General features: G+C 31.4%; 1 protein-coding gene across 5 annotated transcripts in view; it reads left to right on the plus strand.

Moving 5' to 3' along the window:
• Positions 1-27072, plus strand: part of LOC118189844 (1-phosphatidylinositol 4,5-bisphosphate phosphodiesterase-like) — a 163880-nt gene extending 136808 nt beyond the window's left edge. For 3 of the 5 annotated variants that reach the window (XM_035360518.2, XM_035360520.2, XM_035360519.2), the window contains 11 exons: positions 3760-3832; positions 6622-6725; positions 6845-7112; positions 10296-10395; positions 11114-11218; positions 12160-12321; positions 15085-15265; positions 16494-16742; positions 20976-21077; positions 24278-24422; positions 24527-27072. In XM_035360518.2, coding sequence (XP_035216409.1) covers positions 3760-3832; positions 6622-6725; positions 6845-7112; positions 10296-10395; positions 11114-11218; positions 12160-12321; positions 15085-15265; positions 16494-16742; positions 20976-21077; positions 24278-24422; positions 24527-24595 — 1558 coding nt within the window. In that variant the 3' untranslated portion in view covers positions 24596-27072. The remainder of the gene's footprint in view (positions 1-3759; positions 3833-6621; positions 6726-6844; positions 7113-10295; positions 10396-11113; positions 11219-12159; positions 12322-15084; positions 15266-16493; positions 16743-20975; positions 21078-24277; positions 24423-24526) is intronic. The other 2 variants (XM_035360521.2, XM_085816226.1) reach the window with 1 other exon arrangement.
• The last annotated feature ends 515 nt before the right edge of the window (positions 27073-27587 follow it).

The following is a 27587-nucleotide window of genomic DNA, read 5'->3' on the forward strand; positions in this document are numbered from 1 at the left end:
ACTCTTGTAAAACGGTAACTTCTTAATTTAAGAGTTGGTTCGGTCATTTTCGTTTAACTACTTGCTGCCATGTTACTAATACTCGAACACGAATTTTGCATATGCTTTAGCTTTTACAAGGAAAAACAGTCGGTTATTTTTAACTCGAAAAAGACTTGCATTATCTTCTACATGTTGCCTAGCAACCATGTTTCGAGGATCTTCGAATTAATTTCAGGTAGTTTTAAGAAAGCTCTTGTCCGGTCACTATATGCGCTTCTCATTTTATAGCGTAGCCATGCAGTTTGAAAGTTAATTGAACGAGATCAAAAGATAATTCACTTATCATTTACATGATAAGACTTACAAAACAATGACTATAATGTTTAACCAAAATAAAATGGCAACAATATACAGAATTCTAAACGGATTTAAAAACATATTTAATTCATTCATTGACTTCTTTTTGAACCATAGGCACTCCGTAATTTATTATCATTGGCATTGGCATTGACTTCTATACAGTGAGATGAAGCGGACGTAATGCCGAATTTTGTAGCGAGAAAATCGCCCCATATTTCTAGAATCCTAAATGTTTATTGTCGAGTTTGCATTTAGTGATTAGTAGCATCCTTATATGAACGTGATAATAAACTGGAAAATTATATAGACTGTTCCGTCACTATCTACAGCTTTACAGCTCTGAATAGCTAGTTAGTAATCCAGAATGCTGAAATTGCTTATATTTATGAATCATTCTATTGCTTTTTTTTAACTGAAGACTGAAAATGGCAATTTTCGAAAATTTCCGTTTTTAATAAATGGTATTTTATGAAATTGGATAAAAGGAACAGTTGTTTCCTTTACTTCTTTCAGTGCTTCTTAAATATTGCGAGCATTTTGAAAACATTTAAAACATCTGTCTTCAGCAAAGGAAAATGTATGAAATGCTTTTTGGACCATGCATAATGAGCCCTTACGAAAAATTTAAATACGCGATATGCGATAGACAACATCTCGATCTATAAAAAAATTATCCCTAATACACCATTTTATAAACCAGCAATAATAAGAAGAAGAAAAACAGCCTTCTTCTTATAGAAAAGGAGACCAAAATTGTGCGAAACTGAAAAACGTATAAGTAGTTAATATTATAAAACTCACAACAAACATTTCGTAACAGTTATAAAACCTGTAGCAGCTTGACCTGAAAAACATTAACGATTTGATTGCTTTTACCATAAAATTTAACACCAAGAATAACTTTCCTAAGACTCTCTTAGCCACTCTTTAAATTATATCTGCGTAAAGTTGTAATGAAACTGAGAACCGCTGGCTGATGAGCATGTACAATCCATTTATTCGTCACGCAACATATTGTGCCTGATGTAACTCTAGCGTGATAGTAGAGTTCTCATGGGGCTTTCATTCAAAGAAATATTTACAGCCCTCAGTAACAGAACTCTTCTGAGAAAGAAAATTCAGTACGAATCAGATTGCTTATATTTTTAATGATTTTGCTTGTTCCTTGTTTGGACTTGCAAAACAAATTAAAACGCATGTGTTCACTATATTTTGTTTTATTCAAGTGTTTTCCTTTTAAATTACAATATGGTTGCAAATATGTTTAATAAGAATGGTCATTTAGTCAGAATTACAGATCATTAATTACACTTAAATTCTTGAATTCTGTTTCAATACAATTGTCGACTCTCTTTAGCATCTGTAAACGGTTTGTTTGAAATATTCCTCCCTCTGGAATTATGTTAGAATACTAGGTAAGTAAGTCAAAATTTTAATATCGTTTATCGTATAAGCATTGTTTTCGGTTTAAATCAAGAATTCTCTTTACAACCAGTCAGTATTACTCTGAAAAAAATATGTATGTTTTTAGACGTATAGGTGTAAATGTCACCCCCTTCCAAAAAATAGATGCATATATCTTGGAAGTCATGTTGATTGGAATTTAAACTTATACAGAGTTTGAATCTTCGACTACTGTTTTATAGAACAGAGAAGATGTATTTTTTAGCCTTAACTCTGTGCAGTCTGACTAAACAGTGAACCTAGTTTAATTGCATTTAAATTGAAATATTTTCTCTTAGCATTCACTTTCACAATAAGGCGTTTGTTGTTGATTTGCTTTATTTACTGGTGACTGAATTATTTTCTTTTTTTCTGTGGAAAAGTAGGAAACAATTTTTTAACTGTTGATAGATTCACAGTAAGAACCAATGGAATTAATTATGTTTTTTTAATAGAATTTACCTAAATAGAATTATTTTTTATGTAACTTAGTTTGACTTTGAAACTTGTTTGACTTTGAAACTTTTTTGAATTAAAAGAACTAAAAATTATCTGTAATAAATGAGGCTTTATTTATTTATCTAAAAACTTGCAAACAATATTTACTGAGAAAGAATAGAAAAGATATTATTATAAAAAAATTCTACAAGAAGCTAAACCGGATGGATTATTGAAATTTGAACGGTAAACCCTGATCTTCATTTGAATAAATGCTCCACAAATGATATCATATTAAGAAAGATTTTCAATTACAACAAAAAATATTATTAAATAAAGCACAAATTTGTTTTACTTTGTGTACAGCAAAAAGTCATGACAAGAGTAAATTAATGGACTCCAAATTAATATAGATCAAACCTTTGAGCTTTGGCAAACGTTTGGACTGTGAAAATGTTTTCAACGCATAAAAAAAAGAAACACGGCTTCTCTAAATATCCTAAAAGATGTAAGTGCGTTTGCACGAAACGTTAGTACGATGCTGAAAGCTCTTTGTAAGCTTTCCAAATATTGATTTTTATTCAACCAACGTGAAAAACTAATATATAACAACACGAACGTTTTCTAGATATAATTCTGTTTTTAGATACATTAGAAATATTTTCTTAGATGTCAATGTATTTTTAATGCCAAAGGTAAAAGTGCATAATGTGTAGTAATAAATTTTGTTAATCTGTAATGTATTTAGTATATTTTTCATCTTTAAAATTTAAAAATTTTTATAATTGTGGAATTGGATAAAAAACACACCAGTCTCTTTCTTTCTTACTCTGAAGGCAATTAGAAAGTTTCCATGCAGTTGTTTATAAGCATATGTAGAGCTGCTGATATTAACATTTTACAGGAGATCCTGCATAAAAGTGAAGATTACATTATCTTATATTCCTATTTTAGGTTTGATTCTATAAGGATTGCAAAAGACTTTCGGGAGTTTTTATAGAATATATACGGAAGAGAAACGTGGTAATCTTAAATTATAAAAAATTAGATAAAACCTTAAATTGGAGTAAATTTTAAAAAAATTATATCTATTTTAATGCTGAACTAATTTAGGTTATTTCTCTCTCAGAATCAAACAGAAAATTGCAGAGAAGGTGCAGCAAAGAGCCAAATTGAATAAGGAAATGAATGAATGAACTGAGAAGTGATGAAATGAATATTCATTTCCCTACTTATTCGGCTGTTTGCTCTACCTGGACAACAAGAATGTTTTACTTCTGAAGAAGAGAGGCTTATAATTATCTGCATTCCAAATCGATAGAGTTTTATTTAAATTGTCTGCCAATTTAATGTGGTTGTTTTGCCTAATGGTATATTTTCGCTAACAGCTAGAATATACAATGCATTTGCCATTTAAGAAAACATTCCAGTGTCCTTTTTATGCTCATATCCAAATATGGCAAAATTCAGTTGGATTTTTAATACTTATTCTTGTAAATCAACTATATAACCATTATTTCGTTAACCTTTTGTAAGCTACAATAAACGACAACTCAGTCGTATCTATCCAAAAGGAACCAGAGCAGATTCTAGTAATTATCTTCCTCAAGTAAGTAATCATATGTATTATTTTATGCAATATTCCACATATCATTAATGATTATTATTTAATTCTTCTTTGATTCATTCTTGTGACTTAATGCTTAAGATCATACCATATGTGTAAACGTTCTCTTCTTCAAAATAGAAAAGTATTTTCCATAAAATAGTATATATAATGTCTACTTATTCTAATGTTTTCTGAATTTGAATTTATGACAGAAATTATTAATTTTTTTTTTATTTCTACCCTAATTTATTGCGTAAAAATGGAAAATAATCAATTACAACCATTTGTCTGATGCAAAGGAGCTGTGATTTATGATCGCAATTTTGAGATCTTAGGAAAATTCAATTAAATAGCTTAATTTTATATCAACTAAAAAGAAAAGGTCAGTTTTAAAGAAAATAACAATTAATAACCGAAGGCTGACTTCTCTAGTCACATTTTTCAGTTGACTGAATACGTAAATAGGTCTATATCAACCATTCTTAAATTGTGGTCTAGTAATCTCCGAAAACTACATCTAAGGCTAATTTTTATTCATTATTACAAAACTGTACGAAACTAAGAGTGGTAATGGTTAGGGTTCAGCAAACTAGGAGGAGCTTCGAACTCTTTTATCTGCTGTTGGTCTAGATCAAAGGTGTGCAGTTTAAATCTTACGTAGAGCGTAAAATTACGCAAGAGAAATAGAAACTATATATTTGCAAGTAATTGTGCATCCATCTCTTTATGCAATCATACATAAGTACTACTGAGTAAAATATACTTTAAACCAAAGAAAGTTGACACACGTAAAAGGAGTTATCCGAAGGGGGACGAAATTCAGTAGATGTTTTGTATGAAAAGAAACGCTTAAAATTTTAAAGAAGCTAAATGATTTATTTAGAACATATACGTGGGCCAATACCTTATTTAATAAATCAATCAATAAAGCATTGGCCTAGACCTAGCCCCTAGGCAAACTGTTATCCTACTTGTCATTTACTCGAAGAGTTGGTGGATGACCTTTGGCTGGATTTCTTGAAACTTTTCGTGTTCAGTGAGATCTGCAACATCCTGTCATTATCGAAGGCGCTTGCTCATCAGTCCTCGAATGCACTCTGTTGAGAGAAATCTGTCGTTATAACAGGCCATGGAAGTGTTTGACAAACACAAAACAGTTAGTAGTAATGTTTCCTGCATATAACTGATCATTATCTTGTTGAAATGTAAGTCTAGGATGCCTCAAAAGGAAGAGCCTCACAGAAGGACGTAGAATACCATCGATGAACTGACCGCCGAGCTGTAAGAGTGCAACACATGCCAACGAAATGTGTTCGACTACCCAATGAAATTGCACCCCAGACCTGCTTTCGAGTTGTGCGAAAAGTGGCTCACAGGTCACTATGCCGCCGCCGTCTTGGATATCTCCAGACATGTCTTCGCTAGTCATTGTAGCTTATTTCAAAGTGGGACTCGTCACTAACAATTCTACTTTATTCCATATACTGCTCTAGTCTATAGATACCTACTCTATTCTATACTGAGATTCCAGGTTAAACGAGCCTCGCATCGCTGCACTGAATGTAAATGTCCAAGAAGATTTGACTTGATACACATGTTAACTTTGAATTCCGAAATAAACGCAAAACTAAAATTTTCAAGCAGTAAATAGAATTTCTTTCCAAAATCATCAATCTTTTTGGTTTTATGTAATTATTCTAATTCAAATGTTCAACATCTATTTGCTTCTCACATATACAGGAGAATTCTTATATAGAATTTAATTTACATGCGTGTTTGTTTCTAGTTTCATTATTCTAGTTTCATTATTCTAGTTTCATTATTTTCATAATTTCCATGTATATTTATTTGTAATTTTGTATTGAAGTACATCCTAAAATGTATTGCATGCATCTTAATACTACAAAATGTATTGGCATTTTATTTCGTGAAATCGCTTTTCTTTTATCGCCCTGTCAACAGATACATCATTTTGAAGAACCGGAACTGTTCCTCTTGAGAATAATATCTTTGAAAAAGAGAAACCACACCTCTCATCGAAAGATCGTTATATTTTCTTTCTTCGAAACTAATATTAATAGAAACTTAATTTTTCTATTCATCCGAATTGATGGCCACAGCTTATATTGTTATGTCATTTTACAATGAGTTTTAGCATTTTGAGATTTTCGGTGGAATAAATAATTATTTTGAAATAAAGTATTAATCTTGCTATTTAGTTTTACAATGGGTTCTACAGAAATAATTCTTTGAAACAGCATGGATGCTTAAATATAGCATGGCTGATCTAAATTTTTGAACTATTAATGTTTTTCTATTACATAAGTACAATTTTCTAAGCTATATTACTAGGTCGAATAGATAATTAGCAGATTTCAAGCTGCACTTTTTAAAAGATCATCAAATAGTCCGTTACACTATACAGAATTTTTAATGAGGTATTTTGTTAATACTTTTGCAAACTCATTATTGTAAAATCACATATTAAGCTTATAAATGTACATCAGTTTTAAAATTATTGAGTCATTTATAAGCTTAATGAAATTGTTAAATTGCTTATATTTAGGCAAGTTGATGGTTAAAAGTTATCCTTCTCTGAATACGGATCCGCATTTCTGGTTTCAGTGCCAAAGCCATCAAAACCCTTTTAACGTTTTTCAAGCGTGATGAAAACATACTGTTCCAAACACTACATTAGGAATTTTTGAAGTTTGCTTTCTCGCATAAAAAATATAACCTGCATGCAGTTAAATTACTGCTACTAACTTTTTGTTTATGTATAAATATAGATATTTTGGAATGCTGGATGCCAAATGGTGGCTCTGAACTTCCAAACATCGGATTTACCCATGCAGCTCAATCAAGGAAAATTTGAATACAATGGAGGCTGTGGGTGAGTTTATGAATGAAAGTTAATTTTACATCTTACTTAAATTTTACGAAGAAATTCTTATTTATTTTTGTAACACTGCCCATCCATTTTCCATAAATTCATCTGAAATCTTATTTCAGGTACCTTCTGAAGCCAGATTTCATGCGTCGTCCAGATAAAACGTTCGATCCGTTTGCGGAGTCTCCCGTAGATGGAGTGATTGCGGCACAGTGTTCGGTTCGGGTCATTTCAGGCCAGTTCCTCTCCGACAAGAAAGTCGGCACCTACGTCGAAGTGGACATGTACGGACTGCCCACCGACACCATTCGAAAAGAATTCCGCACCCGTCTCGTACCCTCCAACGGACTCAACCCCGTTTACAACGAAGAGCCCTTCGTCTTCAGAAAGGTATCCAGTTTTTTAAAAAACTACACAGAAGTATTCTCTGTATATTAAAATTTTATCGGGAACAAGAACATGTTTTGCAATATCGTGCAATGAGTGATTGAAGAATCGCCAATCATTTCTTCACTTACAATTTCTTCCGATAACAATATACTGTCATTTTCAAAATTCTATAATAGTACTATTGTTAAATTGGATTTTTTTAAATTTGAAAACACACAGATTCCCCATGCACCACATACTATGTACAACACGGGGCTTGCAGAAGTAAGTCAACTAAAACATTAAAAGTTACATGTGCATAAATAAAACGAACAAAAGCATACAGAGGCTGTTCACACATTTTTTAGACGATGTATATTGTATTCATAAAACTGAATTACATAAAATTCTTGTGTTTTAAATGTTCTATTTGACATTCTTTATTCTGAACTATCTTTAGACACCGCAATTTCCAGGATAATAATGCCTTTTGAAGTGGCAGAAGAAATATTCTATCCCATTCCTCCCGAACAGTTTTCCAGAGTCCTGTTAGGGTTTTGGGACAACGTTTGGATAATGCAGTTTTTAGAAGTCTGAAAGCACAAAAATCCATAGGTGACACATCGGGAGATTTAGTAGGGATATTAGTGAAGGGTAAGGCCTTGATACCAGTTTTTTGTTCCATTTCTTTCAGGAAATTTACAGTGGATTTTGATGTGTGACTGCTAGCTTTGTCCTGATGGAATCTCACAGATGGATGGCACTGTGGGTAAAGCGATGGTATTTCATTCAGAAATATTGGCGATAAAATATGTTCCTGATAGTATTTGGAGTTAATCTTGACATTTTTTTGCACTCTCTTTATTTTTAACTTGCCATTATAAGAAAAACCAGCAATTATCATGAATCCATTAGAAAAACTTTCTTTCGATTCTTTGAACCATGTACTTAATTTTTTTCTCCCCTTTTATGATAATAAATGGCTCTGTTTTTGTTACAATAATTTAAATACACCTATGCTTCATCTATTGTGACAATTGTTTTCCATTTTTCTTTGGATAAGTGTTTCTCATATAGAATTCTGCAGCGCGTCCTGCGTTGAGCGATATGCTTTGGAAGAAGACGATGCACATTGCGTTTTTTCGCTTTCTTATGATTTAAATCAACGTTTATCATTTTGTTTACAGTGGACACCAAGCATTTTAATGATTTTGCAACTGTCCGTTGACTAGGGGGATTTTCTTTTAACATTAAACGACGTACCTTTGCAATAGTCGAAGATGTCCGTTTTTTCCTTGGATACTTGTTTGGAAATTTTGCCCCACTTGAGGCTCCAATTTGACGTTTGTTTCCTTTCTTGTTGATGATATTACCTATCGACGCTTTAGATATCACAAAACCATGACTCTCACATCGTTTTTGGATAACGGAGTACGCATATTTCTCTTCAGAAAAAGCGTAAATGTAGCCTTCGAACCACTGCTTTGTTAAATTCACCATTTTGAATAAAAACAAAACTTTTAAGCCACAGACGATAATTTTGATTTTTAAAAACATAGTACAATTGCAATTACTTCTTTTTCAGCAAACGCTTTTTTATTACCGCTTACCAAAATCGTCTAAAAAATGTGCGAACAGCAAGTTCACTGATCAAGTCACTCCGAACAATTTAAATCATTCTGCCAGCATAATCTAGGGCCATCAAATGTAAGGCATGAGAAAATCAAATGTTCCACATCCTGAGGTACTCTTCTTGAACATTCACATAAATTGTTTGATCTTAGATTAAAACGAAACAGGTAACTTGCAAATTTACCGTTATAAGGTATTTCTCTTGCCTTCCTAGCATGCCTTCGTGGTGTAGTGGTTCTGCACACTGGGCCGGTATTCCAGACGTCCACGGTTCGATTTCCGGCGAAGGCGTTTGCTAATTTTTCATCTTTCCTGCTTCCAAAAAATCCTAATGTCTCTACACCATGACCAGATAAAAACTGAGAAACTTTTAAATTTATAGAGAGGAAAGACTCGGAATGCTGTCTTTGTTAAATAGAAAGAAAGAACGTTTTGGTGGCCTCAGCATTACAAGATGAAATATATTCCTCTTTGGAAGGCATATGTTGATATCAATGGGTAAATTTAAAGTATCTTTAGCTAAAAAATCAGCTCTTTCATTTCCACAGAAACCGTGATGAGCACGCACATAAGCAAAGCGGATATCAATTCCTCTATTTTTAAGCGAATTGACAGTTAATAGGGTTTCGATAACTAATTTTTCGCAGCTGGTAATACTGTTCAAAAGGTGAAGAAAAGAAAGAGAATCAGAAAAATAAGGTACCTTGAGGATGCTGTCCCATTATCCTTGATCCATTTGACGATAAGGATAAATACACAGAAATTCTGCTTGAAAAACTGTGCATTCATTCCGTATACGATGTCTAAAATAACAAACCTCAGAATGGCCTTCAAAAAGAACAAATGCAAGGCCAACCTTGTTGTTCATCTTGCTGCCATCTGTAAAGAAAACCATACGAAAACTCATTTCAGTAGTCTCTTCATAATCGCAAAAATTTATGGGCTCTGAAGTAGCGGGAGGAAGTAGATCAGTGAAGGGGACAATTCTAATTATGCAGTTTTCCAAAGTATGAGTTGCCAATCACTCGAAAATATATATCTCTTCTAAAACCAAACGGTAGTTATGCTGTGAAAATGATACAAGGAATGTAAGGATTAGTACATGCATTTTTGCTGTCTTTGATTGTCTTTTCAATGTAAATTGTGAATAATTTAGAAGGCGTTTGCGAATATGAAAATAAATTTTTGTGAGTGCTTTCACCTCAGAACTAAAATGTAACTGCAATGAATGCATAATATATTTAAATGATTGAAAATTCTACTCTTAATGCTTTATAACCATGTGTTATAGAACCACGAAATCGACTACTTCAACAATTGCATAAATGTCACGACTGAATGTTCCCTTAGTTTCTCTTGATTGGTATCTAGACTTAGTTACGAAACTATATGAAAAAGTGCCGTAACTGTAGTCAATTATAGATTGAAAAACTAAAAATTGGAAAAGAGTCAATAACGACTTCTAAAATCTCAATGTAAAGTAACTTTTGCTTTCTTTGTTTTATTTTAAAATTTATTGGTCCTTCAGAATTAAATAAGTAATACATGGTATAACATTTTCTTTGTTCTTAGGTAGTTCTTCCAGATTTAGCAGTTATCCGAATTGCAGTGTATGACGAAAACAGCAAAATGTTAGGGCAGAGAATTCTTCCTCTTGATGGCCTGCAGGCAGGTAAAATACGCCTTTTGTAATCTTAAATTATATTGTAACACTTTGAAACCTGAGGAAAAAACTTGCCAGATTAAATTTAAAACATACTCTTAAGTTTGAATAAAATAATACTGCATTACTTCTAATGCATCAAACGAAGTAATAGCGCTATAATCGACTGAAGGATATTATGCATTTATATTTTTGTCACATTATGCATTCTCAAATTTAAACATCAGCTGTTCTGAAATATAGTCTACTTTAAATAAGCACAGTGCACACATTTTACTAGCATTCAACGGCTTTAATTAAATTAGTGTACCTAAATTTGTAAACGATATCAAAACATTTTTTGTCGCATAATCCTAGCACCTTCAGAATAATCCCAAAAGCAGGTATTTTTCAAATTTGAGCTTTTTACATGCAAATTTAACTTTATATTTTAAAATTAAATTAATAACTTAAATAAATTACTGTGTTTGATTTAAAATAATAAAACATACAGTAGCAAAGTTAAAAAAATTTATTACTTATTACCCATACACTGCTTGTATAAAGTGCTACACAAATTATTAAAATTTTATTGACCTTTAAATTAACTATTACTTAAACTATTTATTTGCTTGTCTTAAGTTTCATGCTCTTCGCTTAATTTTATAGAAAGAGAAGAGACTTTCCTCTTATTATTTTAAATATTCGAATAATTCCTACAAATAAATAAATAAATATTCTGTTGTAGGCTATCGGCATGTTTCTCTACGGACGGAGGGTAATTTTCACATGTCTCTTGCTATGCTGTTTATAAGTATTGAGCTCAAGATTTATGTTCCGGATGGTTTAGGTGGTAAGTAGGAATTACGAGTATTTTTAATTTTCCAGATGCGATGTTCATAAGCTTTTGCACTGCTTACAGTTTTTAAATCCCTATTAATGAAAAGATGTTCATGATTTTTCAATCTTGTTTGTAAAGTTTTACATTGTTTAGCTGAGATTCCAATACGTGGTTTGAGTTCGGGTTTTAAATTTTGGGTACCAGCAACTGAGGAAAGAACTTTTTCTAATTTAAATCTTTCTTATTAGTTATTCCAGTTCTTTAAGAGCAATATCCATTAACCAGTTGCCATTCTTATTTATCCTATAACAAAGCTCCCAATAAATACCTTGCACGTGAACAGTAAATCGATGAGAAATCATAGAATTAAAATTATTACAAGTGCTTTAAGTATACAGTCAATATGCATCAAAGATTAAGTAATATAAGTATCACTTATGTTTCGTTGATGATAATTTGTAATGAAAACATTTCTTTAAGTACAGGAATATTAAAAATAAAACACTAAATTTTAAAATTAGGAAAAAGAAGGTTGCTGTTTTGCGTAGTTTTAAAATTTACATTTGCTTGCTTAGCTCGAATTTGAAAACAAAAACTAATTTTAACTAAATTCTTGATACATGAAAATTCCTAATTCAAATTCAATAATTAAGCAACTTCTTATAGACAGCGATGTTCCTTACGTCTGCATTAAACATGTTATTACATTATTATTTACGTGTTATTCTTAGAATAAAACTGTTTCCTTTTTGAATTTGGAAATTCGAATTGGAATTTGCTTCCAATTCTGTGTTGTTTGTATTGACTGCTTTTGAGGTATGAAATAATTTATTATATTTGGAGTTTTAATAGCCAGAACTTTTCAGTCATTCTTAGTTAAAGGTATGCTATATTTTGTTAGTCTAATTTTTTTATAAAACTATTAAAATCTTAACTTGCTTTATTGTTTGTAGATTTGATGGACGCCTTATCTGATCCTCGGGCTTTCCTTTCTGCTCAGGAGAAAAGACTGGCTCAGATGCGAGCCATGGGCATTGAAGAAGCGGACATCCAGACCAAAGATCTTCAGCTAGGAGCTACCAATTCCATCACCAAGAAAGATGAAGATAAGAAAGGTTTATTTTAAAAAATTCTTTCTCATTTTCCGCCTCATTGATTAATCCGTTAGCAAAAGACTGGTTCTATTAGCCATAATATTTCCCTTGAGATCTCGGAGTTGAAGCAGCAAGTTTTGATTTGGAGACTTTTGACATTCTAGATGATTAAAATTTATTTTGAGTTTTATAATAAATTCCTCCTGGCGTGTTCCTGCTATTGTATCGAAAATTTTTAAAAAGTGTACTTTCAGACATTTCAAAAATGATATTAATAAAATGATAGAAGATGTTTTCATATAAAACTTAAGCATAAAATGAGCCGTATAGTACAAATTTATTAATAACTCTCCATTTTAAAGAAGAAATTGTGTTTGAGAAGTTAATTTGAAATATTGTCTTATTTTAATGTACATATGGGGTAAATGCTGACAATAAATTTTGCGGAAATATAATTTTCGAACATCCATTCACCTTAGTTGATATCGAAAGATGTGATATCCCTATTTTCTAGCCCACCATTCATAAGAAATGATTTTAAATATTCATAAAATAATTTAACTATTTTATGTAATTAAGTTTTAGATACCAATATGCAGTAACGCGCACATTCTTAAATATATATGCTTGAATGATACAAGTTAATCTTCAATTCGGGTTAAGTCCTGGATTCGAATCATGCTTCCAAATCGTTATATGCCACTAATCGTTAACTACTGATTTTGTACATTTGAAAAAAGATGCCATTGTTAATTATATATAGTTTCGCTCCCTAGAACGAAAGAAAAATTAAAATTCCGTTTGATAAAAATATAGCATTTGAATAGTTATAGAATATGATATTTTGAAATACGAAGTATTAGCACCTGCATCGCCTTGTTACGCTCTTTTGCAAAAAAAATCGAAGCACCAAGAAGCAGTTTCGCGATCGTGATGAAATTTGGTATGCAAAAACATCTTGATCAAACATGCAAATGATCAAAGTTTCAAGGCAACAGAAATTACGATCATAGCGCGCGTTTCTAGTGCGCAATTCACAGAGTATAAAACCAATAATGAGGCAGAATTTTTTTTTTTTTTTTTTTTTTTTTTTTTTTTTTTGCTGCCTTTGTAATTCCGTAAAGAAGCAACTAAAAATGCCATTACGGCGATATCGAAGACCTTACAGACAGCTAAACGACTTCGAACGTGGTCGCATTGTAGGGTTGCGTGAAGCTGGGTAGTCATACCGAGCAATAGGCCGCCACCTGCACCTACAGACACTATTGTGCAAAGACGTTGGCAGCAATTGTTGCTACAAGGAAATTGCCGACTAAATGAAGGCTTTGGAAGGCCAAGGATAAAAAATGTGAGGCAAGATAGGATGATAGTTTGTCAGGCCCGAACCGCCCCAACGGTATCATTGTTGACTATTCAACGCAGTACAGCCACGTGTAAACCTCCCGTGGTACCGTCCACAATCTCACCCTTGTCTGAGGCGGGATTACGCTCACAGAGGCCTTTAAGACGTTTGCCTTTGACCGTACAACATAGGCGGAGTCGTCTGGAGTGGTGTCGAAACCGATCATCATGGCTGCCACCAGACTGGCATCGTACAGTGTTCAGCGATAAATCCCGCTTCACTCTTGAAGCAGATGACCACCTTGTTCGTGTCTGGAGAGGACGGGGCCAGCGGTTCCAATCAGCCTTTGTTTGACAAAGGCATACAGCCATAACCTCTGGTGTGAGGGTGTGGGGCGCTGTTTTTTATGACAGCAAATCATCTTTAGTCATCCTCCGTGCATCTTTAACAGCTCAACGACATGTTGATACCATGCATTACACATCATGGCACGTCATCCTGGGGCCATTTTCCAATAAGATAATGCCAGGCCACATACCGCTCGCATATCTCTGGACTATCTGCGTGCAGTTGATACTTTTCCTTGGCCAGCAAGATCACCAGACTTTTCACCAATCGAACCTGTCTGGGGCATGGGAGGCCACCAGATTCGGGCACCATAAAATATCGTAGATGTATAGCGACAACTGATGAATGCCTGGCAGAATGTGTCGCAGGATGACATTAGGAACCTCTGCCACTCCTTGTCTCGACGAATTCAAGCATGCATTGCCGCCAGGGGTGGTTCGACCAACGCTAATTTCAAAACTCAATAGGTGATTGTGAGCCGTGAACAGGTACTATTTCTTTGATTTTTAATCATTTTATTATCTGTGTATGAGCTATACACATATTCAATTTAATCAAAAACAACCACATCCTTCATGGTGCTTCGAGATTTTGCAAAAGAGTGTATATTACATTAACAATGATAACATTTAAGAAATTTAAAAAGTGACTAAACAAGAACTGTAGTATATTTCGTACAATTTCTATTTTCGTTAATAAATACCTAGACGTTCAACCTAAAACCTGAATATTTATAATACTTCAGAATTTCGAAATGCTTGTTATAATTCGTAGTGGTCGTAGTCGTTCTTTTAAAGGAGCTTTTTATACAACACAATTTTGAATACAGATATTCTTTGAAAAGTATTATGCTTACTATCCCCCCCCGTTTGTTCATTTATTACGTTTTTTTTTTTTAATAAATCTCTTGATTCTGAACAATTTTATTGTGAAAAGTTTACTAATTCTTATTGAAGGACACTAATCTTAGTTTAAGAATCTATCTTAGTCAGAAGTTATGGAAGTTAATTGTGTGTTTTAAAAATTTAATACAGTAAACATATAATTTATAAATCTAATGTTTTAGTCTTTAATCACTCAATTTATTTTTGCAGATGATTTCAAAATTGAACCAATCACGGCTGAAACACTGAAAACAGAAAAAGCGTTTCTTAAACTCATTCGAAAACAGCAAAAAGAAGTGGATTCTCAGAAGAGGAAACAGCATAAAGAAAAAACTGTCATACAGAAACAACAATGCTCAGCAATTGATAAAGCTGTAAAAAATATTAAAAAGTAAGTAAAAAAAATGCAATTCGAAATCATGTTTAGCGTGTCAAAATTTATCCTTTACCATTTATTTTTCATATCAGTAAAGTTAATAAATAAAAAAAAGAAAGAAAATTGACGAAACTTTTCAGACCTCTAAATGAAAGTATTTTAGTTACGTTTTTTGTAATATAATGTTTACCTAAATATTCTTTCTATGTATTAATTTTAGTATTAATACATTTGTGTAATTTAATGCATCTCCTGGATTATGGACAAATATTTTAAATTATACATATAAAAATGAATCAATTAGTTTACAAAATTTACATGATTTTATTTTTATGCGCAGAGTAGCCGAAGAGTTTGTAAATTATTCTCTAAATTCTGTAGTATTTATTCTCAAATGTACTTGCATAGTTTGAGTTATAATTATGTAATATTTTTTTAATCGCGGTGTTACAGTTACAGTTAGAAAGTAATAATTGATATGTAGCGTTTTATCACATAATAGCTTTACTTAAAGGCAGAAGTTAACAATGATCACCGATAACTTCCAAAGACTTTCTCTCTTTTAAAATGAAGCGTTTGCGCCTAAATACAAGCACTAAATTGCATCCTGTTGGGCACTGACTAAAGTAGGAGCGAAAGTACACAGACAATAAAAGAAAATTGGTTTCGTTACATAAAAACTCTACAATCTTGGTTTATCTGTGCGAATTATTCTTGATAAGAAGAAGTTACTGAGAATAGCTGTAATCATTTTGCATAGTTAAGGGCATATTCAAGGAACATACTTGCAATTATGAAGGTGGCAGTAGAAGTGTAAAATAAAACTTGGTAATGAATGAAAGGATGGTGTATGCTATTTTCCATTATTGTAGTTGAGTCTTGATAATTTACCCGCAGGAAAATGAAATGGAAATTATTAGACATTAGGCATAGCATACAGTAACTATCCCATGTATAATAGGAAAGGAAACTTAAATGTGATTCTCGAACTGATACCAAAGTGAAGAAACTGGTTATCCAAATAAACTCCAATATCATTGTAATAGGTAAGCATATTCTGCAATTAATTGTTCATTAACAAAGTATGTATAAGTTAATAAGTATATTAATACAAAATTTTAAAACCTACATTTCAAGATAGTTGTATACCTTTCTTTGATTTGTCTTGTCATATGAACTTCCTGTTATTGCATTTTCTTTTTATTTCCTGTGAATTAAATTATTATCATGTTTTATTTCGAAGACGAGAAGGTGTTTTCCTGACTGAGCGAGTTCTTTCATTAAACAGCACTGATGATATGGCCAATGATCCACAAATCCGCGAGCTGGTGGTGGCTCAGATGAAGCAGTGGTCGGCCATGATGGAACGTCACAGGAGGGAAGAATGGGATCTGCTCAAGACCCACTTGATTCAACAAAGAGAAATTCTGCAAAGGCTCATGGAGATCGCTCAAGCATCGCAGATGAAGCAGCTCGAGGCCAAGTTTGAAAGGTTATCTATTTTCTATTTCACTTTCAACATTTAAATGAATTATGGCTTAAACTATTGCTTAATAAACTATTTGATGGCCGTTTTTAATTCGAAATCGTGTTTTGATAATGTGAATTATTCTGCATTGAAAAATGCCCTTTAATACGAGATTTCATGGACTATTAGGTTTTTCAAAGGCAGGCATTGTGCTAAATCAATTACTGCTTTAAGTGGATTCGAATCGCATATCTTCTACTCGCTAGTTGGGCATGCTAACCACTTTACATCATTAAAACCTTCACCATCGATCTTTCAGTTGCTAGCTGGATGTTCTAACTACTTACATCGCGAGAGTACGCATGGCGGATACAATAATTCCCCGTATTCTTCCCCACTAAAAGGACGACTGGGAAGAAGCACGTGACCTAAGTAAAGTACAGTCATTGCTTACCACACTTTTGATTCGGATGCCACTGTAAAGATTACTGGGTTTTCGAAGCTACGAAATATGATAATAGACTTTAACAGGAACTCGGAACCAGGATCTTTGTCTTGCTTTTGGACGTACTAACTACTTACACCACAAGAGTATGCAGAAGGGGATACAGTATATTTCTTACAAGGTTAGCATTTTATCTTAAATGTGACAAGATATTTTGTCAAAATTCTATTTGCTAAGCCTAAAATTTCCAAGATTATGGATCCTAGAATCTACATAACCAATTATATAATTTCCAAGACAATTATATCTAATTATCACAATTTTCAATAACTAAAAGAAACAGATTTATTTAGATATTTCAGTCTTAGTTTTTGCAAAATAATAATAATAATAATGTAAACAACACATTATCGTGAATAAGATAATCTCATAAAATAGTTATTATAATTTATTATTTTATTCTAATCAGTTTAAGATAGTTTATGTTCTTAATGATATTACTTCTGCTTATAAAAAATTATATCTTGAAATGATAAATGCGAATTAACTGTAACATAAATTCGCGGCGACAAAAACAAAAGTAAAACTGCTTACCTATGTTTTAGCTAACTGATGAAGAAATGTTCCGAAATAAAATGCAGTAAATGAGAATTCTAAGCGCAGTACAGGAAAAAAATGTAATTTTTGGCACCCATACAGCTCCAGAAGATCATAGATTATAATTATTTTTATTTACAACACGTACGGACGATACTCACTCCGTTAAGATATCTTTAATATTTAGATATGGTGTTCTAATACGTGGGGGCTTAACTTTTTATCAATTATTTCTCTATTAGAACTACAAATAGTCAAGCAACAGAAAGATTAGACTCCATGTAAATTATAAAAATCTGTATAAAGGCTTTTGTATTCTTGATTACCATAGTCTGCGATGTTTCTGATGCATGAAATTGGCGTGATGGCTAAAGATTCATAAAAGATTTAGTATTATAAGGAATACTCTGTAAGAAAGTGGATTCAAAATATAGGCCCCAAAGAATTTTATGCGGCTCGGAAAAACATTTCAGTTATGCATTTGTTGAAAATATAGTGTTGCAAAAATTTCAAAATTTTAATTATTTGAAGTTCAAATTTATATTAGTTCCATTTCCATTAAAAACGAACATGAATAACGCACCAGAAAATCAGCAAATAGAGTTGATTAATTTACAGTCTGACATAAATCTTATTCAAAGATTTGAATATATAGATTTTATTAATTTGCATTCGTACCTGTCTAAAAAAAGCTCAATTACGAATTTTTGCACTGAGAATAATCGTTTTGCTTGGGAATACATTTATATGCGAACAGCGTTTTTTCACAGTTGAAAACTGATGAGAAAATAATTCGATTGATTGATGAACAAGTATCTATAATTCGTGATGAAGGTAATTTCTTGTTTTCTCGCCAAGGCTGAAACCTTTATCAGAATTGAAACGCCCGCCATCAAGTATCAAGCTATAGTAAGAAATGAAGTTCATAATTATTTACATTCAAACACACGTATTTTTATTTATGTGTCAAAGAAAAATTTTAAATAAATAAGAGAAAGTAACTAGGTTTTCATTATTTGTTCTCAAGTTTTTTTCACGCTTGGAAAATTCCTCTGAAAATATAGAACATTTTCATAATTTGTTTATTTTTAGAGTAGGTTAAAATAAATTAATCAATCAAACATGTAAGAATTATTTGAAATAAATGCCAGTCTGAAAATTGAATATCTAGCTGTCAGTAAATTTGAATAACAAAGTGTAATCAAGAAAAGTGTCGTGTTACAGGTGCCAAACATTAGATTTAAGATGTAAAATAAGTATAAATTTGAGTGTTTTCCTTATATGATATTATTATAGTTTATGTTATGTTTTTGATAAGCGAAATTTAAAGTTTATTTTAAATATTTTTATTTTGTTATTAAAATTTTTAATTAAAAAAATTCCGCCCTGTCAGTTTGAGTTTGAACCCATTGTTATAAGGAATTAAGTATATTCCTTCCACGTGTTCCTGTAAGGCAGTAGTTTTCTTATACTGATATATCTGAAGATCCAGTTTTGATTCCCCACGAAGTAACTATACAATTAACGCATCATCCATGCATCCTACCCACTTTTGTGGCAAATTTTGATTCAGATGCTCTTTTTAAATGTTATACATAAATGTCTTTGTGGAAAGACAGACAGATAACTGTCTTACTGAGGGAGGTAATCATCACCCTTTACTATCAACTATAAAGTCAGCCAACTTTCCAGTATGCCAAAGTAAGCCCTCTTAAGCAATGCATAAATGTATGCTTTATGAATAAAGGTACATTGAGAGTTTGTTAAATACAAACCTAACGAATTTCCTTTACTTTAACGTAATAAAATTCGGTATTGGTCGTAGTTTATTTGCAGTGAATTTTAAAAATATTTCACGGTATTATGAATTACTATATAGTGTGTTATGTTATGTAGAAGTGAGGGGGCTACTTAATATTTACCCTAAGTAAGCAGGTATTAGCCCCACAAACTAACTAGAAAACTAACAACATTCTGGCATCATTTCCTCGAGTCGTGATGGAAAATGTGACTCCAGTGAGCACTATAAACTATATAGTATGTAGTATTCGATGCGAAATCGTACCTTGAACATAACGAAATGGATATGGGCAATAATACAAAAAGTTGTATGAGACAATTAAAAATCGCTTTTGAAATCCTCTTTAATCTAAGTTCAGTCAATCACTGATTCATTACGAGAAAACTTTATAGGTTTTGACTAGGTGTTGACGCTTCCGATATACTGTAAACATATTTGTCATGTTCTGGATATTCAAATATTGTCTAAAATGCCTTCAAGTACTTACTTGCTGAATTAGTTTTATTGATTTATTAACTATTAAAATCAAGAGTGGATTATTTATTCTTCTATATCTGACCTGAATTAATCAATAGCGTCAAACGTTTTGAGGAAAATAACTTTGCGCAATTAATTCGCAAACAAATGATAAAGTTCCACGTAATAATTAGCTTCTAATAACGTTGCATAATTAGTTCGCAAACAAATGAAAAGATTCCACATACTAATTATCTTCTAATGTATCTACGCTGTAAGAAAAATTTATTGCTGAGTGCAATTTCATTGGAGCTAAATCCAACTCAGTTAAAGCTTTGCTGTTAAGTCGGTCAACGTAGTAAAAGTTACTACGTAAGTTAGTGCTCGACATGGAAGTTGTATGTCTCCGACAAGAACAGAATAAAAGCTGCATCATTCACGAAAGTGTTGCAGAGGAAAATTTTCAAAGCCTTTCTAAGATATCCAAGTTGAGGGTCGAATTAATGCGAGCAATAATTTTGGTTCCCCCAAACGAAGTTTGTAGTACTACTTTATTATATTATTATTCGTTTGTTTGTAAATAATTTGTTAACAGCATAACAGCAGACATCTTTCCCATAACCTTCAGTGCCATCAGCGGTAAAAGTCTCTGAACACGGGTAGTTCGACCTGGGTTCGCATCCCTGCGAATGGGCTAGCTGCATGAGCGTTTTCGTGAACTTCCCCATGTCTAAAGCCAGTTTAAGAATTTCGAATCTTATGGTATGATGGTAGAATATAAATAAATGGTAGAATATAGGTAAAAGAACATATAATAGTTAATTAGTGATATTAAAAGAACTGTAGATATTATGTTCATAATGGAGGCACTGCTAATGATGATCTACAGTTTTGTATTTTTATAACTATTCTTTAATGTTTATGTTTTTAATGTTATGTTTTAATGTTGCTGCTACAGGGAAAACAAGGAAATGAAGGGAAAGCAAGCAAAGGTGTCAGTAGAAACTGCAAGAGAAGTAGCCAGTGATAAAACACTCCGAAATAAAGCCGAAAGAGAGAGGTAATGTTATAATTGTTATTTTCTATTTTGATTAGAAAGCAATTAATTTTTATCATGTTTCACGTATATTATTTGGATCTACTCCAGGTCCAGTTATTGCTTTTTTATTGAACAGAAATACTATATCATGTTATTTAAAATGGTATTCATATTTACTGGAATAAAAAACGAATACAGTTGAATACTTAACTTGAATTCTTGTTCATTCTGCTGTGGTTCAAATAATGGAATTTTTACTTTAATTTATCGGGTGAATATATGCATTATAATTGCTTAAATATCAACACTATTTTGCCCACACGGATGAATATATGCATCACATTTGCTTAAATATCAACAATATTTCGCCCACACTTTTTTCTTTCGTGTTCGGAATGAAACGTATTACTTGCTCTCAGAAAACAGTTAAAATTTTAAATACATTTATTTAATTAGTAAAAAATACATATATTCAATTTAAGTTCTCCATTGCCTAAGCTAGGTTTCTTACAGGGAATTTCTAGCGTTTCGTAATTCAAATTCCTTAAGTTTTCCTAAACACGGTTTAGAGTTGCAGCAGTTTCGCTATTTTTCATGATATTATTTGCGTGGATAAAATAATTTTTCTAATAAAATTCTTCTATAGCTAATAGTTGCAAAATTTTGATTTTTACGCTGTCATAAAGACCAAAAATATATCTTCGAAACGAAGATTTTTCCGAATTTCTTTCATTAGTTTGCAGAATTTCGGCGCTTTTTAAAATTTTATTCGATTTTCTTAGCATTGTAGAGACACTAACAATGATGCATTTTTAAATCCACCATTCTTAATAACTTTACGTTTGTTTAAATCAATTCTTCTTTTTTCGCAGACCATAATCATAAGTAATGTTGGGATTGGATATCTAAACCAAACAGAATTTTAATGAATTTAATACTAGCTTAGAAAGTACTTTCTATACACTAGCTTATAAAGTACAGCTTTTCATTTTCCGAGGTATCTTTATTGCTATTTCGTAGACTAGAAAATATGCATTTGTAGACTAGAAAGTATATAAAAATTTCTTAATTGCACGAATTTTATGAAATGCGCTAAAATTTTAAAAAATAGGTTTTAAGTGTCAAAATATCCTTGATCATATGCGACTAAACATAAAACCATCGGACTCCAGTATATGAACTATAGTAGGTAACTAACAGAATTTCAAAGAATAAAAGCAACAAAAGAGAAAAAGTCATATATAATCACATAGATGATTGATTATATTGAATTCGCTTCAATTTCTGTTTGACAATATTAGTTTAAAATATGCCATTGTTTTCAGCTCTCAGATTTTACTTTTATTCAAGTGATTAAAATATTATATAAGAGCTACTTTTTTGATATATTGACTAAAACCACGCAATTTAAAAATGGGCTTTGACACATTTTATTAAGCATTTTAAACCGCTTCTTGTAGACATCATCAGATATTACTTTCGCTGGTACATGTTCACGAATGATATATTTTGCTTTTGAAGCAGTATTTTCTTTTTCTTCTTCTTCTTTTATTTAAGAGGGAGTTAAGTTAGAAACGTACACATTGAAGTACTAATAGTATTAATTTAAGTATATCCGTTGTCTCCAAAGTGGGTCACGCGTACCTCAGATAGTACGCAAAGGGATGATCATATAGCACGAGTGATATATGATCATACATACAAGTAATCGTGAGTCTCACTTTGCGTACCCTCTGAGGTTCTCTCATTGGTTGCTGTGTCTTATTTCACTAGTATCTGGAGAGCTGGGCATCATAAATGTGCTGGCTCTAAAGGGCATAACCACGAAGATATTTTTTGTAGGAAGTAGATGAGAGGAAAGACATCTCTGAACATCCAAGAAGAAACTGCCATCTTCGTGAGAGTGCGCTTTAAAGCCGGGGCAAATACTACATATTATATATTTTATATTATACTATATGATATATTACATTATATATTATATTATAACTTATAATTATTTTCGTTTTAGGGGTAACGAATTAAAAAAAAAATAAGAGATCTGTGAAGTAGATGGATTTTCACCGGCTTCTACTTTTTGGCTTGCAATAAAAATTGAGGCATAAAATACCATAGTATTGTTTATCAGGGAAATACTTGTACTAATAATAAAATAAATATTTATGTAAAAGTATTTGTAATTCTTGTTTAAAAAAAATCTGCTTTAAAAGAACCTAAAATCATAAGAAGGGGGGACTAAAGTATATTGAAGTCGATGGTAATGCGCGCTAGCTTATAGAAAGTTATGAGTCATTTCCAATCTAAATATTAAATAGATTCCTTTGATTACAAGATAAAGCTTTTTATATTATTCGTAATTAAATCAATGAGCGATTTTTTATGACTTGAGTAAATATTTTCCCCTCATGTGTACATTTCTTAACCTAGTTGCCAAACATAATTCAAAAGCAAAATTGCCCGCTCATATTTAAAAATCGGACTAACTCTTATAAGCGTATATTGTTACTACTTCTATAAGTGCTTTAAAAGTACTTAGAATAAGGCGCACACAAAATGAAAAATTTCACACACAGATTCTGAGTGGAGATAAAGTATATTGATATGAACCATATTCACATAAATGTACTAATATGACCGGATACGCCACCCTCAGAAGAAAGTCCAAGAGACGCAAAAGCACAGCTTGAACACAATAAAGAAAGCAGAGTAAACTAGCGATTTAATTAGGCGAAACTTAACAGTATAACAAAATTAGTAGACACACAATACGGCTTCCCAAGAGGTGTTCAAAATTTCGCCCATTGGGGAGGGATGCACGCCTGACATGGAGGCCGTATGAAATGCCTAACATTTTTAAAGACACTTAAAAGTTTCTCAGATATTAACAGGGACACGTCCCATTACCATTAAGCTGATCACAAATTGGAACTTCGCCAACTCAACGTTCGTAAAACGATCTATATTTTTATGTGACGTGGCAAGTTTTAACAAGGAAGGCTTATTTACCGATTTGGAGTGCTAACATATAGCATCACCAGTCCATTTCCCTTCATTGATTATGATTCATATCGATGATTTTACCTCTATCACTGTTTGTACGAAGTGTTTTGAGATACCCTATATGCATTCGCCTCAACAATAACAAAAAGTATGTAGGGAACTTGATGCAGCGGAATTAAATATTGAATGTAATATTTATAAAGTGTTTTCCTTATTTTTAGGAGATTGAGAGAAAAAAATAGCAACAATACCAAGAAGTTTATCGAAGAAAGGAAAACCGCAGCGTTAAAGCAAAGTAAAGAAAGAGAAAAGCTTAAGAAAGTTCACGAAAAACAACTTCAAGACCTCGCCAAAGAAACAGAATTAGTAAGTCCCGCTTTAAAGTTTTTATAGGAAACATTAAAAAAAATTAGGAGATATTTATGTGTGACTTTAAATGCGGAAATATTGTAATTTCATTTTTCTTTCAGGCGATAGAATCTTATAACAACGCTGAAGCAGAGTATAAGCTGGCTGCGAAGCTAGAGTGTTTTATATAAAACTGAAGAATGTAATGTGTCCAACTGCCAATCATTCCTTAACTTTTCGTCTGATTTTGAGCATTAGGTTTGCTTTCTGCGTGGAGCATGCGCTGAAAATTTGTGCCAAATGAACAAGTACTAGATTCCTTAAAGCATGCTAGTCACGAACTATTTTGTTTATTTAGTTACTTATATCTAAAATATGAAGAATATTTCATAAATATGATAAATAATATAACAATAAATCAGAATAAAGAATCTGAATAGTAAATTTTAAGAAATAATAGGTTTTACTGAAACTTGCATTTCATCTTATTTTGTTTAACATTATGTGGCATGAAACGATTCTGTGATATAATGCTTAGTTAAGATAAAATGTTAAGGAAAGTTTATAAACAAGTTAAACTGTAGACGTACTCTAAGAAATGTAATCTAAACATATTAGAATATTTAGATTTTAAGAGCATCAGATGGTATGAAAGATATGGAACTTGAAACTTGTGCTAACACATAAAATGGCGAGATTTCAAAAATATAAACACGATGGTAAATACGGTATTGTGTAAATAAATCTGTGATTCTGGGAAAATAATACATAATTTTTTACTGAATACAATGTATTTTAGCTTTCTCTACATATAGAGAGAAAACGTACAAAATTTTTCTACTTTCTTGTGTATTATTCATTGTTCTAACATATAATCATATTGTTAAACTGAATGTATAATCATACGTCATTTAAATAATTTGTTATTCGTGATGAATTCATGGAACACTGAGGCAAAATGCTGAAACATACGCGAAATTTCCAATGCACAGTTTATTCTATTAAGCTGTTGAATGAGAAGAGTTATTTAATGTCATTTGCTTCATAATTCGTTAAATCAACTAATGTTATTAAACACTTTTCTCAATCTGCTTGTCAATAATTATAAAGGGTCTCTTAACATTCATATGTCAATAAAAAATGGAGAATTGTTGGCAGAAAACAAAACATATACTAAATAAGTTTCATATCTTTCTATATTCTGACTTTGTTGTTACAGCTCAATCAAACCTTACTTTTTCTAGGTACGAAAAATATGCAGATTTGCGTTGTTTGATAAAAACTATTTTTTCATCATCATTAATGCTATTAAAAATTAATGATTACATGATTTATCTAAAAATACTCTTTAACTGCTAGCTGACGCTCGAGAAAAGAAAGCAATGAAAATAAATTATCTTTAACACTTAAGTATATTAATAATTGCTGAAAATTTAAATTATTAATTAGGTTATTACATATTATGCGTTTTATGATCTTAAATTATTAAATAATTTTAAAACTCAAATGTTTTCCTTAAAATTTGAAAGTTAACAGAATTCCTTTTTGCATGTAGTTACACAAGTCACTACTGATACATAATTAGAATTTTTGTAGCATTTAAGATATAATTATATGATGGTGCTACTACTGTTCATGTGCTAACAAAGATTACTTATTCATAATTTTATAATTATTTAATTTATTGTTTAAAATCTTGGTTCAACAACAATGTATACAGTTTCGCTCAGTTAACGAAGACTGTAATTAAATGTAATGCAATTTCCCACTCAGTTCAAAATGTGATTGTTAATTGAAATGAACGAGTTTTTACTCGTTATAATGATTATTTGATTCAGACATAGTAGTCTGAAAATATTGCCTGTTTTCCCTTTCAGAATATATATATTACTGTTCATCTTTCAAGCAGATAATGTAATCTGTAACTTTCCATAACACATAAAAAAATTAAAAAAATTAATTCATTTTGTAGAAACTGCCTTCGAACTAATTTCCTTGTATTTTTTCGTGTATTAGATTTCAAAAATCTGTTTAAATCTTATTTATTATTTGATAATAATAGTAATAAATTCAATTTATTTAATAAATTTTATTATTTCTAGCAATCAATGCATAAAACATTGTATTAAAATTGAAAGAATTTCAAAGCTTTAGTGTCAAATTTTCGAAGTCAAATATTCATTATCATGTAAATAAGCTAATTTAATACTGAAGAATATATACTATATATCATAGTTTATATACCTTGTTGTGTGAAATTTTTAAACAGTGATCAAATAATAGATATATATATATATATGTTTCACAAATTTTATACATCAGGTGTGTGACAGTATATATTATGGATGTTACAAAAGAATTAACACTATTGGGAGAGGATATACTATTATGAAGAAATTCGTGGATTGTTTACTTCACTTTCGCTTTTACGATTAAGCACATAATATGACATTTTTCATAAAACTCCTGAATAAATAGAATGAAGAAACCGGATCCAATCTTAAAGAGTTTAGAGGATTATATGCATTCGATGTTTTTCTCATCTCTTTAGCGCAGATGTTTAATCTCAAAATAATACTGCTGTCTTCAGACAAAGACATATGGTTATTTTAGCTGCTATAAAGTATGAAGCCGGAAATAAAATTTTTTCTTAATGTCAAAAAAAAAAGGGAGAAGAAATTAAATATGTATGAACTTGTCTTTCTCATATATCAAGTATTTTAAAAGCACTTTACTTTCTTTAGAATATTTTACATGTATATATTGACTAAACTGTATATAGTTGATCAAAAGAATATATTGTAAATTAAGTTTTTATTTGTTTTATGTTCATTCATAAATGTAGTAAGCATATGGCTTATTAAAACCTGTGTTACTTGCGTTTCTACATTCTTATCAAAGTAATAGTGCATATGAATAAATTTTCATTTGCCCTTCAAGTTTTAAAAAAATATTAAATTGTTTTTATTAATTGGAATGTTTGTTCTTTTCAATCCTTATATACCATAACAACGCAAACATTATCATTATAAATTTTCTTAAAAGTTCCCAAATTTAGGCGATTACTTTCAGTAATAATTTAGCGATAGTTTTCAATTATAATTAACTGTAACTGAATCTCTGCCAGACAAATTTAAAAAAATTAATAAACTAAAATAGATTAGACTGTAGTACTAAGCATAC

Source organism: Stegodyphus dumicola, chromosome 1, assembly GCF_044657685.1.
Source record: "Stegodyphus dumicola isolate Sdum_Otavi_A_Nest chromosome 1, ASM4465768v1".
Classification (NCBI taxonomy): domain Eukaryota; kingdom Metazoa; phylum Arthropoda; class Arachnida; order Araneae; family Eresidae; genus Stegodyphus; species Stegodyphus dumicola.